This window comes from Mustela putorius, unplaced genomic scaffold, assembly GCF_011764305.1.
Source record: "Mustela putorius furo isolate JIRA1106 unplaced genomic scaffold, ASM1176430v1.1 tig00000198_pilon_pilon_pilon, whole genome shotgun sequence".
In the NCBI taxonomy this organism is placed as follows: Eukaryota; Metazoa; Chordata; class Mammalia; order Carnivora; family Mustelidae; genus Mustela; species Mustela putorius.
In genome coordinates, this window is record NW_025421311.1 from 8,450,723 (window position 1) to 8,470,116 (window position 19,394).

General features: G+C 42.1%; 1 protein-coding gene across 3 annotated transcripts in view; it reads left to right on the top strand.

Annotated features, from left to right (window-relative positions):
• SIK2 (salt inducible kinase 2) overlaps window positions 1–19,394 on the top strand; it is a 137,009-nt gene that overhangs the window by 90,652 nt on the left and 26,963 nt on the right. For all 3 annotated transcript variants that reach the window (XM_004749793.3, XM_013054828.2, XM_004749794.3), the window contains exons 4-6: window positions 4,554–4,715; window positions 18,125–18,249; window positions 18,680–18,803. In XM_004749793.3, coding sequence (XP_004749850.1) covers window positions 4,554–4,715; window positions 18,125–18,249; window positions 18,680–18,803 — 411 coding nt within the window. The remainder of the gene's footprint in view (window positions 1–4,553; window positions 4,716–18,124; window positions 18,250–18,679; window positions 18,804–19,394) is intronic.

A 19,394-nucleotide genomic window follows, 5' to 3' on the forward strand; every position in this document is an offset into this window, starting at 1 on the left:
AGGTTGTTTATTCCTGTACTAGCCTTTGTCGTGGAATATTGTAATTGCCTATTTACTTATCTATACCAGTATTTCTCAAGTTATTAATATTGAAAGACCAACTTTTTTTTTTTTTAAGATTTTATTTATTTATTTGACAGAGAGAGATCACAAGTAGGCAGAGAGGCAGGCAGAGAGAGAGAGGAGGAAGCAGGCTCCCTGCTGAGCAGAGAGCCCGATGTGGGGCTTGATCCCAGGACCCTGAGATCATGACCTGAGCCAAAGGCAGCGGCCTAACCCACTGAGCTACCCAGGCGCCCGAAAGATCAACTTTTTTAATTGTCCAATATAGATCATGATTTTGATAAAATACAAAAGAATCAATTACCATAAAAGCAAAATGGGAGGAAAGGATATACAAAATAAAACCTTAAAAGTTTTGTTATTAAAGTCAACAAAATTACATTTCACATATCAGAACAAATGTAAACATAGGAAAAAGCAATTTTTTAATTATGCCCATCAAAAATATGCATACAGGCAATTAGTATGGAGAATTGCTGTTATACTCGCTTGTTCTGTAACCATAATTAAGTTTGTCAGGCAAAACATGGGTGTGCATTTTGCATGTTACTTTAGGACCTTGGACTGAGAACAGCGCCTCTCCCAGAGCAGGAGGAAGTGTACCTAATCCAGTGTTCTTTCAGCACAGGTTTTTACCGCAGTTACTTCTGTTGCTGATTTCGCAGCAGATGGTACAGTTTTCAGGGCTGCCCACACTGCAGAAATCATACAGAATGAGGAAGGTTCGCTTGGGAGTGAACATACCAACCTTTTTAAACAGGCATTCTCTTAATCTTTCAAACATGGATGTTGTCATGCTTCTCACAGTGTGTGACATGTTTACTGTTAAGCAATTCTGGCTTTACGTGGGAATTTTAGGTCCAGGCATAGCATTCCTTTCCCACCGCCCCCTCTTCCCGCCCCAGACAGTGCCTTTCCTGCCAGGCTTCAGAACTTTCCTTCCTCCTTGGCTAGAATTTGGACTGATCACTTCCAAAAACCAGTCTGTACTCTAAATTCTCTTGTGCCTCCTAGGATGCATTTTGTCGGCGACGGTTCGTTGTTGTTCCCCCATATACTTACATTTGTTCGCATTGGATCCCTTAGGTTTCTTTGTGTTGCTAGAATCACAAAAATTTTTCGCATTAGTTCACATTGACTCAGCATTTTTTACCTTTTTTTTTTTTTTAAAGAAAGATTTTATTTATTTGCAGAGAGAGAAAGAGCACAAGCAGGGCAAGCAGCAGGCAGAGGGGGAAGCAGGCTTCCCACTGAGCAAAGAGCCCAATGCTGGACTTGATCCCAGGGTTCTGGGATCATGTGTGACCTGAGCCGAAGGCAAATGCTTAACTGACTGAGCCACCCAGGTGTCCCTGACTCAGCATTTTCAGCAGAAAGAAATTTTGTCTCTCTGGAAAAGTCATTTATTTGTCTATGAGAAAATTGTGTCCTTAGAGCTACCGTTTAAGTGGCACTTGGTGTGGAGTTTCTGCAAAGATAAATGCAAATTAGCCGAAAGATAATCCTGTACAGAAAACATGCTGCATTTCCCTCAGTATTTGCCCACAGGGCCAACCCTTTGTTAAGATTTCCCCGTTCATCCAGTACAGAAATGAGGCTCTGGTTTACTCTTACAAACAGGTTTACTCTTACGAACACATCGTTTAGGTGGTAGTTAACTTAGACGTAGTCACTCTGATGACTACTTGGAATTTTCACTGAAAATTCTATATATTCTTAAATAAATTTTTTTCCCTGTAGATTCTCAATGTCTATTATGTATGCTCTGGAAAGGCAAAAGGAAGATGTGGGGAGCTGATCATCTACATTTGGGATAATAGCAGATGAAGAAACATACAGAATGTCTGCTTACATTTTTTTTTCAGTATAGTTGACGCACAATGTTATGTTAGTTTCAGGTGTTCAACTTAGTGATTTGACGAGTTTATACATTATGCTATGTTCTCCACGATTGTAGCTACTGTCTGTCCCATTACATCACCATAGTGTCACTGACTATATTCCTCGTGCTCTAACCTTGATTCCTGTGACTCACTCATTTTGTCTTGTATCTCCCTCTCCCCTTCACCCATTCTGCCCAGCCGCACACCTCATCCCCTCTGGCAACCGTCAGTCTATTCTCTGTATTTATAGGTCTGTCTGGCATTTTTTTTTTCCCCTATAGCCGATGTCAGAGAAATTACTGTCTGTGCTCACTTCTAGGTTTTTATGGTCCTAGACACATTCAGGTCTGTCTGCTTATATTTAAAGCCTCTAACATGTATAGTAGTAATAGTCTACATTTTATAATGGTCAATGATACCGTCCATGATCAGTCAGCTAAGTAGATAATAAAAACTGTGCCTCTGCTGTTCTGTATATAGTCCTAAAAAAGTGTGGGGAGGACCTGAGAAAATGATAATGTCCCCGACCTTCAGAAAGCTTAAGTGGAGGTATCTTATTTTCTAACACACAGTGTGTTAGAGTCAGAGCTGTGTGTGTGTGTGTGTGTGTGTGTGTGTGTGTATACACAAACCCAAACACGTATGCACTTTGAGATATCATTGAGATACGTGTAGGGAACTACAGTGGGAGCCAATGTGCTATCACGATAAGGAGTTCAGGCTGGAGATTAGTTCTACTTCAAGTGACCAGGAACTGTTTAAGGGCAAGGTAGAATTGAAAGGATATTTAGGATTTCATTGAAAGGATAGTTAGGATTTCAGCGGGAGTCTAGTAAAGAAGCGTGATACAGTTTTTAAAAAGCAAACATTTGGGGCGCTTGGGTGGCTCAGTGGACTAAAGCCTCTGCCTTCAGCCCAGGTCATGGTCCCAGGGTCCTGGGATCCAGTCCTGCATCAGGTCCTCTGCTCAGCGGGGATCCTCCTCTCTCTCTGCCTGCCTCTCTGCCTGCTTATGATCTCTGTCTGCCATGTAAATAAATAGAATCTTTATTAAATAATTAATTAATTAAAAATAAAAATAACCAACATTCCAGATTAGCCATTCACTTACCAGTTGTCTGAATTCAGCCCGATTCTGTTATCCCTCTGATCTTCAGCTCCCTCATTTATAAAATGCAAATTAAAATTATAGTTATGGTAGAGGGGTTTTAGGATGATTAAGGGGGATACAGTGATACAAACATGCTTTATGAAGTGTAAAATGCTGTGGGGCGCCTGGGTGACTCAGTTGATTAAGCGACTGCCTTCAGTTCAGGTCATGATCCTGGAGTCGCAGGATCGAGTCCCGCATCGGGCTCCCTTCTCCCGCTGACCTCTTTCCTCTTATGCTCTTTCCTCTTATGCTCTCTCTCTCTCTCTCAAATAAATAAACAAAATCTTTTAAAAAAATAAAATATAAAATGCTGTACACACATTAATTTTATAATAAATAGTGAGGATGACCTGAGCCAAAGCCATGGAATCTCAGTATCAGTAAACCACATAGCCTAGAGCAGAAAACATAAGGAGATGAATGAATATTGATTTACCCATGCAGTTCCTAAGTTGGGAAAACAATTTTAAATTTTAGAAAAATCCGTCAAGATTTCTGCTGACCCTTTCCCCTCAAAAGATCATTTCAGAGGCCTTTCAGATGTTCGGGTGAAACTTGCATGAGCTATACTATTTCGTTTTATTGAGTTCATGTAAACATACTCAGAATTAATTTTCAGGTAAACTGCTTTGATAGGGATTATAACATTGCACAAAGATAGCTAGTATATCTTGTGAGGTGTATTTGCTTAGAGAACCTGGCTATCATGTTTGATTTAGAGAACAAGTCTTGGGTAGATCAGAAGTGCTCCACCAAACAAAGCAGGGTGTGAATTATTTAAGCTGCTTCCAGGGACCACTGTTACAGTTCCAGGTGGCTGCTGATAACTGTGGGAAAGGATCGCTTACAAGAAAGATAGCCTTTGTCTGATGGGATGGCAGGAAATGGATTCATGGGGTTCTTTTTTTTTTTTTTTTAACGTAAATTTTACATTTAAATGTGGCTAGGAAAAATAGTCAATAAACTTGTAAACAGAACAGAGGACGTGCTTAGGCATAAAAAAGCATTGTGAATTACACTGTGACTGCCATGCTACTTGCTTTTGCCTGGTCTTGCACTCTCTCCATTTATTTGGACTCCAGTGAAATGTGATTGGAATTACTTTTCTCAAGGCAGGGAACTTGAAGAACAACATGTTACTTGAATACTCACTCCTGTTCATTGAAAAAGCTTTTGAATAGGTGAAGGGGATTTAAGAGTATACTTACCTTGATGAGCACTGTGTAATATATGGAATTGTTGAATCACTGTGTTGTACACCTGAAACTAATATAGCACTGGGTATGAACTACACTGGAATTATAATAAAATCAATTAATAGATTTTTGAGGAGAAAAAGTTCTACCTACTAATAGTGGGGATTTTTTGTTGGTTGGTTGGTTGGTTTTGATGAATAATCCTAAATTTTCTCTCTCTCTCTTTCTTTTTTTTTTTTTTTTTTTTTTTTCTGACAGACTACCTTGCTAATCATGGCCGGTTAAACGAGTCTGAGGCCAGGCGCAAATTCTGGCAAATCCTGTCTGCTGTTGACTATTGTCATGGCCGGAAGATCGTGCACCGTGATCTCAAGGCTGAAAATCTCCTGCTGGATAGCAACATGAACATCAAGCTAGCAGGTAGGGGGGCACGCAGCTGGCTCTAACGAGGTAGGAACATTTCTACCAGCGCATTGGGCCTTCTTAAAGTGTGTTTTACTCACAGTTCTACATGTAATGACAAGTAAGAGAAACGGGTTCATTGTTAATGTACATGGCGCCAGGACTGGGGTCTGATTTGTGGCCAGGGTCTTGTGCTCTGCTGGAAGAAGTCCATTTGTCTGCCTGTGTGCATGAGGTAGGGGACTGGGAGCCAGCCCAGAGGAGCAGCCCAGGTCACTAGTGCTCTCTCTGCTGTCCTGGTCGTGGGTGATCACGGCTGAGAGGGCACAGCCGGATAAAAGTGTGGTGAAGATGAATGCCTTGCTCTGGTATAATAAGGTTTTGAGTTACACGTGGGAGGTTAAGGGTAGAGATTATTTTGCTAATTTTTCTCCTGCCGTTTTCACAATTGTAAGAGGTTTTATATTTTATAGTCCAAGTTTATTTATTCATATGGTCAAACATTCAATCAATATTTACATGTCAGGTACTGTGCTATGCGAGGTATACAGGGGATAAAAATCCTCTGATTCTAAAAGACTAGTGGGGAGATAAGAATAATTAAAATACAATATGTTGCCCCAAAATGTATATACGAACTGCAGCAGTAATCTAGGTGAAGGAACAGCAGTCCCCCTGCAAAGTCAGGGAGGCCTCACAGGGAAGGGACTATTTGAACTTGGGCTTGGGGGTTGGATGACTTAGAAGCTTGCCAGGAAGAGAAACGGAAGTGGGATATTACACACAGGCAAACTGGAAATACCACCGATGGAAGGGAAGGAGCTTCAGACTGCTGTGGTGGGGAGCTACGGCTCAACATTGCTGGAATGTCAGATCTATAGGCACAAGGAATCGATACAGGAGGCACAGGTAGGCAAGGAGCAGAAGATGAAGGGTCTTGAACGCCATGAAAAAGATTTCAGAGTCTATTCTGTTGGTAATCGGGAGTGCAGCTTACTGAAAAATGTAGGGTGATAGGCGTGAAGGTGAACCTGGGCTATATGATTAGATTTGCGTGACGGAAGGCGATTTCTTTCTGGCGGCGGCAGAGTCAAGATGGGTAGGAGGTGGTGAGACTAAGGCAAGAACATTAATAAGGGATCTAAGGCAGAGTCCAGTTAAGAAGATGTGGGTCTGGGCTAGAGTAGCAGCAACAGAGGTTGTAGGTGTGGGAGGGAGACTTACTTTTGTTAGGGTATGGAAGAAGATAAGGGGCTCGAAGCAAAAGCCTACCAAAGTTTGCAAGTGCTGGTGTTTTGTTCTAGGATTATTCAAGAGGAAGAGAGGGACACCCAGTTGAGAGGAGCTGACCGAGAAATTACTTGCTGACTAGCTAGGTTGGATACTCATTGGACTTCTAAGCTCAGAGACAAAACAACAGCCTTGGTTTGTTGCATTGGGGTATAAAATAGAGGCCAAAAGCCTCTGATTTGTGCATGTAACTGTTTTTTGGATTTTTGGGGTTTTTTAAAGATTTTTATTTATTTATTTAACAGACAGAGATCACAGGTAGGCGGAGAGGCAGGCAGAGGGGATGGAGAGAAGCAGGCTCCCCACTGAGCAGAGAGCCCCATGCGGGGCTCGATCCCAGCACCCCAGGATCATGACCTGAGCCAAAGGCAGAGGCTTTAACCCACTGAGCCACCCAGGCGCCCCAGTAACTGGTTTATTTCTATGCCATTTCCCATTAGTTTTTGCCTTGGGCATTTGAGGGAAAGCAAATAATTAATTTTTACTTACTTTAACTTTTACTTTTACTTTAATTTTAATAATTAATTTTAAATGCCAGTGTTACGTATGGTTCAGGGAGGTAATGGATTTTCCATTCTGCAGGCTATGGCTTTTTTTTTTTTTTTTTCTAATGGGATTGCCTGAATAAAAGAGTTTTTTCATTCCCATTTTATATATATAAAGATTTGTATTGATTTGTCTTTTCTGTTTTGAAAGTGCACGGTATTGGTGTTTCCATAGTTTCTTATGTGTGTTCACTCCTCCCATTTGTGTGTTGTTTTTTTTCTCCTCTTCTTTTGGCCTTTCCATTGGTCTCGTTCTTCTCACTCCTGTTTGCCAGTCTTCAGAAGTGCACCGTCCTGGGACTTCTCGTTTACTTCTTGAAAGCATCTGCTGCCCTCAAATTGTCCCTCTTCAGAGAAGGCTCATGTTTTTTGAAGTCCTTAACTCTGTAGAAAGAAAGAGTTAAGAGCTCCACCTTCATATTCCTTTATCACTAAAACAAAAAACTCACAAAAGTATGTTTCCAAGGCATTCTGGGAGTCTTTTTAGGCAGAGAAAGGTTAGCAGTGTGAGTCATATGCTGTGGAAATGACAGTGTTCTGTCACTAACATCTCAAAAGAAAATGTCAAAGTAGAACACCAAAGAAGCTTGCAAACAAAATATACAGAATATTCCTTTAAGGTTATAACCAATTTTTGCCTGGCTATAATGTGTCTCCTGTAATTTTGGCATATAATATAGGTAGGTAAACTCAGTATTTCTAATGTCGTTGAGTGGTATTTACAGTGAGGTCTCTTTGACTTCAGGAAGCACAGATTCTAAGTTTCCAAGCATTATTGGTAAGTTTTTCCTCCAGGGTTACTCACTAACTGATTTTTGGGTTTTATAATTCAGTATTGATGCATTTAGTGTCATTGATTCCATACCTTACAAGTGGAGACGCGCATGTGCGCACACACACACACATAGAGTACATCTTAGCCCTCAGATATCCTCTTGTCCACATTTTTCTGTCATCCTCACCACTGTTTACCTCAAATTTTAGTAAAAGTTTATTTGCTCCTAGGCAAAGTCCTGGGGATTGAAGTATTTCAAGACAAAAATGATAACAATGCAAAAAAGTTCAACTCTGCTCTCACCTCGAGGAGTTAACCCAAAACCAGAGCTTTAACTAAATATAACACAAGAAGATAATTATAAAGGCGATGAGGCTAGGAGAAAGACTAATTCTTCCTGAAAGAACAAGGGAAGTGATTTGCTAAGACTTGATTAAGAAGAAAGCATTTGTGGTGGGACAGGGGAGAGAAAAGCAAAGGGGCTGTGAGGTACAGATGGGGGCTCCAAGCAGGTAGATGAGGATATGCAAAGGCAGGCCCGAGAACTCAGATTGTGCAGGAAAGCTGTGGACCAGAGCTAGGGGGACACAAGCACCTGTGACAAATGACAGGGAAAGAGCCTGGACAGGTAGGCAGAGCTACACCATGGAGAATCTCACATGCCATCAGAAGTTTATATGTGTTTCCATGTTTTTAAAGAATTTCTCCAGGATATTTATTTTTAATCCATAGATTTTTATAACTTTTTTTTATAATCTTGCTTTCCTTTAAAAACATCATCTTGTGATTTGTGAGGATTCTTCTTGAATTTTAAAGAATTCTAACACATGTAAGAAAGATGGGACTCCATGGAAAAACTGCAAGAACTCATAATAAAATGCACAATTATTGCCTCAAATTATACTTTGCTTATTCTCCTTATGAATTTCTCATTAATTGCTAAATGGGCCAAATAACTGAACTACGTTAGCCATTTTGTACGTTGAAATTGAAGAGAAAGTGTAAACCAAAACTAGCTGTAAATTACAGTATTTTTCTTGGTTCATAAGACAGAAAATGGGGTAGAAGTAGCAAATGTGGTTTATTTTAGTAAGTACAGAAACATGGCTTTGAAATCATTTTCTAATTTATGCTCCTCCAGTGGATGAAGACTTCAGATACTAATGAGCCGTGGATCCGTCCATACCCGTGTGTTCATTGCCTCATTATGAGACCTCTGGCCTTTACAAAATACCAGGCAGAATGCAAAGAAATATTGGCTTTCGTTCGTTGTAGTGGTTATGGTAAAATTTTCCCCTAGCTATTTTGGCTATGACCATTCAGGCATCAGCTTGAGAATAAATAGGTGAAGGACATTTAGTTTTGTTCTTCACCTTTCCTAATCTGAAATGTTTATAATAAATACTTAAAGATAAAAATGTATGAACTACTTGGAGGAAGTTTTCAGAAAATATCACCATTCAAACAAGGCTTCTACGTAAAGACCGTGGAGCGTGATAGCAGACCATGTTGGTGGGAACTCTGGCTGTGCCACGTAGCATCTGTGTGACCTTGGGCTAACTATTTATGCTCACTTAGCTTATGTTTCCATATGTATGAAACAGATTAATCTGTTTCTCAGGAGTATCACAGGGACTTGTGATAATGTTAGAGACAGGAGGCCAGCAGGTAAGAGTATAGTCTCTAGAACCAGACTACCTGGCTTTGAATCGTGGTTCTGCCACTTACTGGATAGGTGACCTTGGACATGTTACCTAACATCTCTGTCCTCCGTTTCCTTATCTCTGAAGAGGGAATGATAGAAGTTCATATCTCACAGTGCTTACTAGTTAATATTTGCAAAATACTTAGAACAGTGCCTGGTACATAGTTGATGCTATTTAAGTGTTCGTTAAATAAATTGTTAAAGTCCTGGCACCATGTAAACACTCAGTAAAAGGGTAGCTATTCTTTGTATGTAATTGACTCCATGTGAAAACAAGTCCTAAAAATTCTGATCGTCATGTAACCCCCCTCACCATGTCTTTTTTTTTTTAATTTACCAAGGCCTTAACGCCTTATTAATACAAATCTCCCAAAGAGTAAGTTTATTATTTATATTCTAAATTGTCTCTACTTGATATGAATTAATTTTTTTTCAAAGAGGGACTTTACACATAGTCACTGATGTGTAGTAGCCTGGTAGATCTCACTTCTTTTCTGAACTGACCCATGACTTCCAAGTAACCCATCATCCCTCATTATCATTTTTAACAACCTTCATATTCACAGAAGCCTTGAGACAGCGTTTCTGCATATATAATTCCAGTTTTGTGCCCTGGAATCAAAAAGAGGCTAGGGGAGGCTGAGAGAGGTAGTAAACTATTTGTTAGAAGTCTCCTGTTTGCTATCCTCCTGCCACTGGTATTCTGTAGAAAGAGCTCTGCGTCAGCAAGCCCAGGGAGGCCGCCTCTTTATCCTTCAAGGCCCTGAGCACCAGCAACACATTAAGCCCGGACCATGGAAGAGTGCCCAGAGAGTTTTGTTGAGTTTTGTTGAGTTTTGGTTTTCCCCTCGTCTTCTCCCTCCCTGCTGTCCTCCCCACTTGGGGCTAAGGAAGACCATTGATTGGCTCCTCAGCTCGCTGAACTCCCTTACGGCACACATCGATGCCCCCACACTGTTCAGCAGGATCACATGTCGTCTCAGCGGTGGTGACCACTCTCGTTGCCCTGCTGTGGGGTGGAGAGGGACTGACTAACGTTCGCAGGGGAGCTGCGCACCTAGCCTTTCCTTGCTGGTGGGCAACAAAGCACACAGTGACGTCAGTGCTGGCCAAGCCCTGTGCCGTTGACATAATATGTCCGCTTCATCTCCACCACTGGCCTGCCTTTCGTTTGTCAGCTTTCATTTCCTCCTAATTGTCTTCTCTGATCCTGTGATAATAATTACAGAAGAGGTGTATCTCTCCAGCGAGACTGGGTATCTGAATTCTACTGGTAATTTTAGAAACGAGGATAAAATTAACCCTAAAGCCATCTGCTGCTCTGTAAGGGAATTTTTTAAATTATAAATTAGACATTATAAAACACTGCTGGAGATTTAAAATTGCCTTGGTGGTGTTGATTCCTAGAAGTCGTGTACTTTTTCTTAGCTTAAAGACTGGTTTTCGGGGTTTCGTTTTTTCCCTTTTCAGAAAAAGTTTATCTAATGACTTCTTCTGTTTCGTCTTTACGTCATTTAAATAAAAATCCTTTAAGTATGTAGTAATTATACTCATTTTGCGACAGTAACAGTGACAGACTGTTTAACATCTTCTATATGTTTTTCACAACCTTTGTTTTATTCTGTTTCCTGGCTACTTGAAGAGTGGTCTGGGGACCAGCAGCATGAGCATCACTTGAAGCTTGTTAGAAATGCAGAGTATCAAGCCCAACCCTAGACCTGCTGAATCAAAATCTGCGTTTTAGCACATTGTCCAGGTTGTTTGTGTGACTGCTCGCCTTTGATCTGTTTCCTTCCAGCAAGGACAACAGAATTCTTTTGTGCTTGGTTCCCAGCAGAATCACGAGGATCAGTTCATTTACTCGGTTTAAGGTCCCGTTATTCCTAAAACAATGGACCTTTGCTAATGATATTTGGGCACAGATAACTTAGGTAATTTAGTGATGACAGTAATAACAATTGGCATTTGTTGTCAGTAAGCTACAGGTCAGTCACTTTCAAAATAAGCAGACAGTAATAGCCCTTCTAGTACCGTTTTCAAATATATCCGTAGTCTGTTACTGGTTAGTTAGATAAGACGTAATTAGAGGACTCAGCTTTTGAGGCTAAGTTCATTTTCATGAGATTCCATCAACAGTGACTGAATCAATTCTGTGGTTGTGCAAACCCTCTCTTCTGTAGACCTCTTAAGCCACAAAGAAAGCAGGTGAGAGAATATGGAAATCCTGGGAAATCTCAAAACCATTGTTAAGAGTAAAACCCCTAGAGAACTTGCCTTCGTGTTAGGGGTGTGGGCACACGTCATCTCACATGAAAAGACAAGATGTCTACTCAGCACACTGTGCATTCCTGTAAAGACTGTGGATTCCTAAAATGAATGTAGGTATATATTTCTGACATTTACTTTGTAAACAATTATTTCCATCCCTAATGAAGGATGCTGTTGACATAGCATCTAATAGCGCAGAGAAGAGAAAGCCGTCTCTTGCCAAGTTCCGCTGGCAGAGGGCTAAATTAGAAAACCTCTGCTCTCTACGAATATAAAAGATTTTTCCTGGCTTTATGACAGCCTTACCTCCTGCTCTGAGTTGGACTCAACTTCTCTGGCTAGTGATATTCTTGGAACAGCTGTGATATAGTGAAAAACAAAAACAAAAAAACACCTGGCTTGCAGTTTAAAAAACCTGTATTTGAATGCTGGCTAAGCCACTCATAGCTAGCGATAACTTGGGCAAGTCATTTAACCACTTTGAGCTTCAGTTTCCTTGTCTATAAGACATGGACAGTCACAACTCACAGGGCTGTTATCACAATTAAATGAAATAATATATATTTTAAAAATACCAAGTATATAATGCCTGATCCAGTGTAGGCATGACACAAATGTTTTTTTGATTTGATGATAACTTCTAAACCATGTTGAAGGATAAATTGTCATTTGTTTCTAAAACTTCTCATGATTTCATATTGAACTTTCTTAAAATTAAGAGAATCTTTAAGAAAGATTTTTTTTCCTACTATGTTTAAGAATGTTGAAAATCATGATTGATCTGACAAACTTAAGGTGTGTTATAAGGGCAAGTTCAGTTACTCCCCACACAAATGACAAATTACTGCAGAGGAAAGAAACTTTTTTATATTCAGAATTTTGTCAGAGTTGCTCAATCTTTATGAATAAAAATAGTATCAAAATAACATTAGACTGAACCCTGGATTGGAGTGAGAAGTATCAGTATGAATTCATGGGATTTTTAAAAATACATACACATATAGAAAGGTACAAGAATAAATATGGGGGGTGTATACATATATTTTAGCATTTGTACATATATTTCCTAACTCTCCCACTGACAGGGCCTAGAAGCAGTGACATTCAGCTACAATCAGTACATCTAGGTCCTAGTCTTGGTTCTCTGTAAAAGGAACCAAGGATCCTTGGGAAGGTGGCTGATTCCAGAGCTGCGGTAGGGAAAAGAGAAAATGAGCCTGGAACTTCTTCTGGTGCCAGAGATAAGGAAATACTTAAAATGACATTTTAAAAGGATGAGGGCATGCTGAAAGGATACAGAAACCAACCTGAGTTAGCTCTTCATGGCCAAAGCTGGAACTATTTGAGCACCAAATAAATAATCGTACTGAATTATAACTAAGAATAAAATAAACGCTCGTGACAAATACAATGACAATATGATAAAAAATAAATGATTTAATGAATAAATGAAAGGGGAAGAAGGGCAACTAACTCTTCCTTAAAGAAGAATTGTAATTAAGAAGTGTAGAAGATGTGGGGAACATTAAAACTCACCCCTAGAACACTACAGTAATCATTGCTGCAGTCAAGGTCTACCAGTGAACACTAAAGTGATGGGTGGAAAGTTCGAGAAACAGGATCCGTATAGTCTCAATGTATCTTTTCTAATGTATTAATTACAAAAGGTAAAAGAGTAACTTGACAATGGGGACACCCAGCAGAAATCACCTTAATCAAGAGATCAGGGGACCTGCCCCCACCCCAGTAATTAGACATAATACCATGCATCCCCTGATACAGTGCACTGAGAAGAGCACCTCATCTTTTGATGGTCTTCCCCAAAATCCATAATCTTTACCCAGTCATGAGGAAACACCAGGCAAAACCAGACTGAGAAACAGGCTACAAAACTTGTGACCTGTATGGTTCAGGGTGAGGGAAGGCGGAAGAATGGAGGCAGATTGGGGAAGCCTAAGGAAGCAGGACCACTGAATGCGCCGTGGAATCCAGAGCGGAGGGGCATGTTTGTGAGACACCGGTGCTGTCTTCCTAAGGCCCGTAGCTTAGTTAATAGTACTGAGTCAGTGTTACTTTCTTAGTTTTGATCATTTTGCTAATACGGTTACAGAAAATGTTAGCATTAGGGGAAGTGAGGTTAAGGGCATAGGGAGTCCTTACTGTATTGTTCCAGCTCTTCTGGAAATCTAAAATTATTGCAGAATTGACGGTTAAATAATACTGAAGTGAATCCAGCATTGCGTGGTGCAAGTTTTATGGTGGAAAACAGAACACGAAATGTCTGAGGGACACAGCAGCCATCCCTGTAGGTGTTAACTTGCAGGCCACGTATGAGGTTGGGCTGGTGTTTCGTTTCCAGCAAGGCCAGGCTGGACCAGAGGAGGCTGCCCAAGTTCCTGTCTTCCTAATGGTTTCCCGAAGTCAGATGATAACATTGGGGTCTTCTGTTATCCTCTGTCACTGGGAGGCACTCGTCTGTGTTCGCACAGTGGTTGACACACGTATGCATTCGTCGGTTCAGTGGAGGAATGAATTTGGTTGGCACAGTGAACACTAACCCCTGCATTTGAATAGAAGGCGGTAAATCCTGCCCGGCCGCTTCCATGTCACTTCGCTCTCGCTCACCTCTCACGTCCTTCAGATGCTGTTAAGCAGAAAGCTGCAGACTGGGGCGCCTGGGTGGCTCAGCGGGTTAAGCCTCTGCCTTCGGCTCAGGTCATGATCTCAGGGTCCTGGGATCGAGCCCCACATGGGGCTGTCTGCTCAGCTGGGAGCCGGCTTCCCTTCCCCTCTCTCTGCCTACTTGTGGTCTCTGTCAAATAAATAAATAAAAATTTAAAAAAAAAAAAAAAGGAAGCTGCAGACTGTGAATAAAGCACATTCACCAGGTTCCTGTGAAGAAATAAAAGGGCTTTTATTTTTAAGTGCCTTTCCATTGCCGCTTGTTAAATCTGACAATTATTAACTTGCTCAAAAATAGCTGCGTATCCCGCTGCCAGGGAAGGACACAAAGGTGGCGGCGCACCGGGAGGGCTCTTCGCCACACTCGCTCTCTAGCCCCGGTCTTCCGTCTTCACCGACATACTAAATGTCTACCCTCACTTTCTCCTACAGTAAGGAGCCCTCGTGGGTTTTTAAGAAGAAATCCTCTTTAGAGAGCTTAGATCCACTTCTGGTCCGCGGTAAGCACTTGGGAAAGAGAAGATGACAGCGTAGTCATTGCAGCAAACCTTTACTCAGCAGCCGCTGTCTACAGCCCTCATGCTAAGTGCTGGGAGGACAGATGTGTATCATTTCTCCCTTCCCTTCTCTCAAGAAATGCAGTCTGATGGGGAAAATTGATAAGTAAAACAGTACGAAAAATTGCTCTTTTCCTCTCGAGTAGCTTACTCAGTATGTTTCAGTAGCATGCCTACGGCATTATATAATATCTACTTACAAGTGTACTTGTCTGCGTATTCCCATTCATTGTCAGTAACTCACATTCACAATAATGTGATAAAGTAGATATTGTCCCCATTTTGCAAATGAGGAGATCAAGGCTCTAAGAAGTAACTTGCCCAAGGTCACACATTTGCCCAAGCTCAGTAGACAACCCAGGATTTGATCCTAATCTACTTGACTCCAAAGTCTTCCTTAATCCATACCTCATAGGATTACAAATACAATGCTTAGTTGCTTTGACAAGGTTATAGAAGACATCTGGGGACGCCTGCGTGGCTCCATCATTTAAGTGTCTGACTCTCAGTCTCCGCTTGGGTCTTAATCTCAGGGCCGTGGAGTTCAAGTCCCACATCAGGCCTCACACTGGACATGGATGGAGCCTACTTAGTAGTAATAATAAATAATGACATCTGCATGTATGCTACTGTAATAGCTCTGGTGAACCTATTGTCTTTTGGCATTTCTTTCAATGTTGCTACTGGCTCGAGTTTTATTTTCTTCAATTCCCTACAGGAAGCAGAAACAAACATCTACTTAGTACCACTCTCCTTATATGTTAACAGGCACTTTCCTTGTCTTGTGTCTTGTGTAAAGCCACAGTTGAGACTGTACCAGAGGCACAGCTCTGCTCTCCTAGCTCTTGCTCTCTTCTTGCCTGTAAGGTGCACCAGTGAGAGCCTCTGTAGTAAGGAGACCAGGCCACCAGGCCTTGTCACTCCTTTGAGATGACACTTTCCACCAGATTCCAGGGAAGGCCAGATTGTAGGAGTTCCACAATGGTTCTTGAGATATTAAAACTTCACAGTGCTATTTGGAGGGTACCCTCAACTTACGTGAGCTAAAACTCACCCTGGGATGATGGTTTAAAGGACAGCAATTATTGGACCTACTTCAGGATCTCCAAACACACATCTTAGAGCTTCTGGTGCTTGTCTGTGTGAGTGAAATTAACATTTTCCTCTTCGAATGTTATTTGAACATCTAGTCCTTGACTCATTGGAGAGTATAGTTTTTCTAGAAAATTAGAAATGCGCATCGATGAGGATAGATGGGTTACGACGTCATACAGGTGGTTAGTCGTGGAGGTGGACTTGAGACGGTTCTTTTGTAAGCAGAGTGTAGGACTGAGCTGTGGTCCCGTTATGAAGGGAGAGGCTGTCATTGCCTCCTCCTCCTGGGTGCCAGGGGCAGAGCTGGTGTTGTTCCACCAGGTGTAGACGGTGCCTGAGGCTCTTCCCCACATGCACCCTCAGTTGTCTTCTGAACCCTCAGGGTTCTCTGCACTTCTCTGCCCTTCCTGTACACGTCCTTGAAGTATCACCTCCTGCAGGGCAGTAGTTGATAATGATGGCTTCGCCGAAGAGGGGAGCTGACACTTGACATCTGTGCCCAGGCACGCTACGTGTTCAGTCTCCTTTCACCCTCACAGCACCCTGTCTGGGTGGGTGGATCGTCACTACATTTATAGATATCGAAACTTGGGTTCGGGGAAGTTAAGCCATCTACCAAGGCGACCTGCAGCTAGAAAAGTGGGAAAACTGCTTCAGTTCCCAGAACTTAAGAGACCGTACCCTGCCGCGAGGCTGTGGTGTTGGGAAGGGGACTGCTCTCGCAGTCACTACTGCTTGCCACCAGCGTGCATGTCCATGAGCTACGAGAACGCTTCGCCGACAGCGTGCCGTGTGCCATAGTCTCAAGGGGTGACTCGAGTGCGGGTCTATGTCACCTCACTGACCCTCACGACAGCTCAGCGACTGCAGGTGGTTATTACTTCAGCTTTACACAGGGGGACACCAAGGCTCAGAGACTGACACAAAGTCACTTAGCCAGTGAGTCTGGAGCTGGCAGTTTGATCCACTCCTCTTAGAACACTTTTACCTTGTTTTTTGAAGATTGATTCGTTCTAGAGAGAGAGAATGTGCACAAGTGGGTAGGGGCAGAGGGAGAGGAGGAGAGAGAGTCTCAAGCACAGCCCAATGCGGGCCTCATCTCAGGACCCCGAGATCATGACCTGCGCTGAAATCAAGAGTCGGGCTCTCAACTAGTTGTGGCACCAGGCGCCCCTTGGGACACCTCTGAAGCTCACTGTCCAAGCGGCACCGGCTACTAGCTGGGAGTAGAGCCCATTTCCGTCACGAAGGCCGTGTTCTCCTGCCAGGAATGTTTACAACAACATAAGATGATACTCGTGTAACTTAAAAAATAGTAGGAATTTGTGTCCTCAATAAGAGTATCAGACTAGGTGAGCACTTAGCAAAAGGGCACAAGCTTGCATTTCTACCAGAACTCCCTGAAATTTGTCTTCTGGAATTTCCCTGCACAGAGAGGGCATCTGAGTACGGTGTTTCCAGAGTGCTCGCTGTGTGTCAGAGCTGCAGACTCAGTGTGACTAATGTCGTAAAAGGAAGACCATTGACTCTTGCGAGGTGTAATGCCACTGCAGCCCGTCACTGAGTGAATGAGGGATGCTGGTGAGGGGGGGCTGTGGCTGGCAGGCCGGAGAGCGACACCTGGTAACCAGCTGTCCAGACGCGTAGCTGCCCAAATCAGAATGCGTGGGCCAGCACGTAGGGAACCGTTACTCAGTTGCCTTAAAAGGTTTTTGTCTTGCTACTCTGGGTAACGGCTGTAAGAGCAGCCAGTCACTCAGTTGTGTTTAGGGAAAATCTTAAAATTTTACTCATTTGCTTATTCCTTATAGACTACAAAAGATAAAGAGTTCTTGGGGTGCTTGGCTGGCTTGGTAAAGTGTGTGGCTCTTGATCTCGGGGTCATGAGGTCAAACCCCATGTTGGGCATAGAGCTCATGGAAAAAAAATTTTTTTTAATTAAAAAAAATGAAGAACTAGGGGCGCCTGGGTGGCTCAGTGGGTTAAAGCCTCTGCCTTCGGCTCAGGTCATGATCCCAGAGTCCTGGGATCCAGACCGGCATCCAGTTCTGTGCTCAGCAGGGAGCCTGCTTCCCTTCCTCTCTCTGCCTGCCTCTCTGCCTACCTGTGATCTCTGTCTGTCAAATAAATAAATAAAATCTTTAAAAAAAAAAAAAAGAAGAACTCTTAATCATGGAGTAATTGAAATTCTATAATTTCCTAATTCAAGTTGGTTGTCCACACCAATGGATCTTCTTTCAGCCTTAAAAATACGTGATCTATAAAGTCTTTTACCAGCCTCTCACTCATTCTCTTTGAGAAGAAAACTTCATTTATTTATATATTCATTCAACAAATACCTATGAAATACTTGATATCTTCTAGTCATTGTGCTCAGAGCCAGGGACAAGGCCCAAGGTAGACGCCGTAGCAGGTGCTGCTGTCGATACAGCATCTTGTAAAATTTATTACAAGATGTGCAGTGTGATTGAGAATATAGATGAAAGTAACATTTATTTCCATCCCAATAGATTTCGGTTTTGGAAATTTCTTTAAAAGTGGCGAACTGCTGGCAACCTGGTGTGGCAGCCCCCCTTACGCAGCCCCGGAGGTCTTTGAAGGGCAGCAGTACGAGGGACCGCAGCTGGATATCTGGGTACCTCTTTGCTTTGTTGTGTTAAATGCATCTCTAGCGGTAATAACTGGAACTCTGGCCCATCTTTGAAGCTCTTGGTACTTAACACAGAGGTAGCATTTCCCTGTCCACTGGACTGTAATTAGAGCATTTTTGAATGGGGTTCTGGGAAGAACTGCTTGGGACAGATGATATTACTTTAATATCAGCAATAATTTAAAGTTAAATAGTCATCAAAATGATTAAATTCAGATCTTTGAAAATATTTATTATAGGGTATTTTATTGCAATAGAGTGTTAGTTTTGCTTTGTTTTGCTTTGAAATTCTGAGAAAATAGTAAATCCAAATGGGTTTTTTCAGCCCATACGATTTTAAGGGCCCTGGGGATGTTGAGGGGAACAGTGTTTAAAGTCCTCAGTGGGAAAGTGACTGCATTGTTTTCTTCCCTAGAGCATGGGAGTTGTGCTTTACGTCCTTGTCTGTGGAGCTCTGCCTTTTGATGGACCAACTCTTCCAATTTTGAGGCAGAGAGTTTTAGAAGGAAGATTCCGGATTCCGTATTTCATGTCAGAAGGTAACCTGTTTGTCTTATTACACTTGTTCTTTACAGGATTTGTGCTCCGAATGAAACGCCTCAGTGAAGGCTTTCCTTGTTCTAAGAGTTTGGGTGCCAAACAAAGTGACTGAGTCACTTGAGAAGCCATAGAAATAAGCAGCCCCTCCGTGTAGGTGAGAGAGCTGTAGCCTTCCTGCTTGTAACTGAAAACGGAAAGCTTTCCAGGTTAAGCACGGCAAGTCTTCACATGTATTCTGGGTCTATAAATGTCCCCGGTTTATTTTAGACTTAGAGAAGCACCATGTAGATAGGTTCACAACCATTTTACTCTAAGCATGAAATAGATTTTCCTGTATCCTTTGGTGAGAAGTTGCAAAATTAGGTTTTTTTATTGAATTAAAAACTGGCGAGCTGTCAGATCAAGATGCCAGGCCCCGGCCCATCTTGGATTAGCTTGTTCCGTGCAACCTTGGGTTTTGGTTGTCATCCTTAACTCTTTCATTCCTAGTGACGGTAGAAATACAGCTCTCTGGTAGTTGGGAGTGTAGACTTTAGAGCCAGGCTGCCTGGTTTTGATCCCGAGTTCACCACTTACGGGCAGTCTGCCCT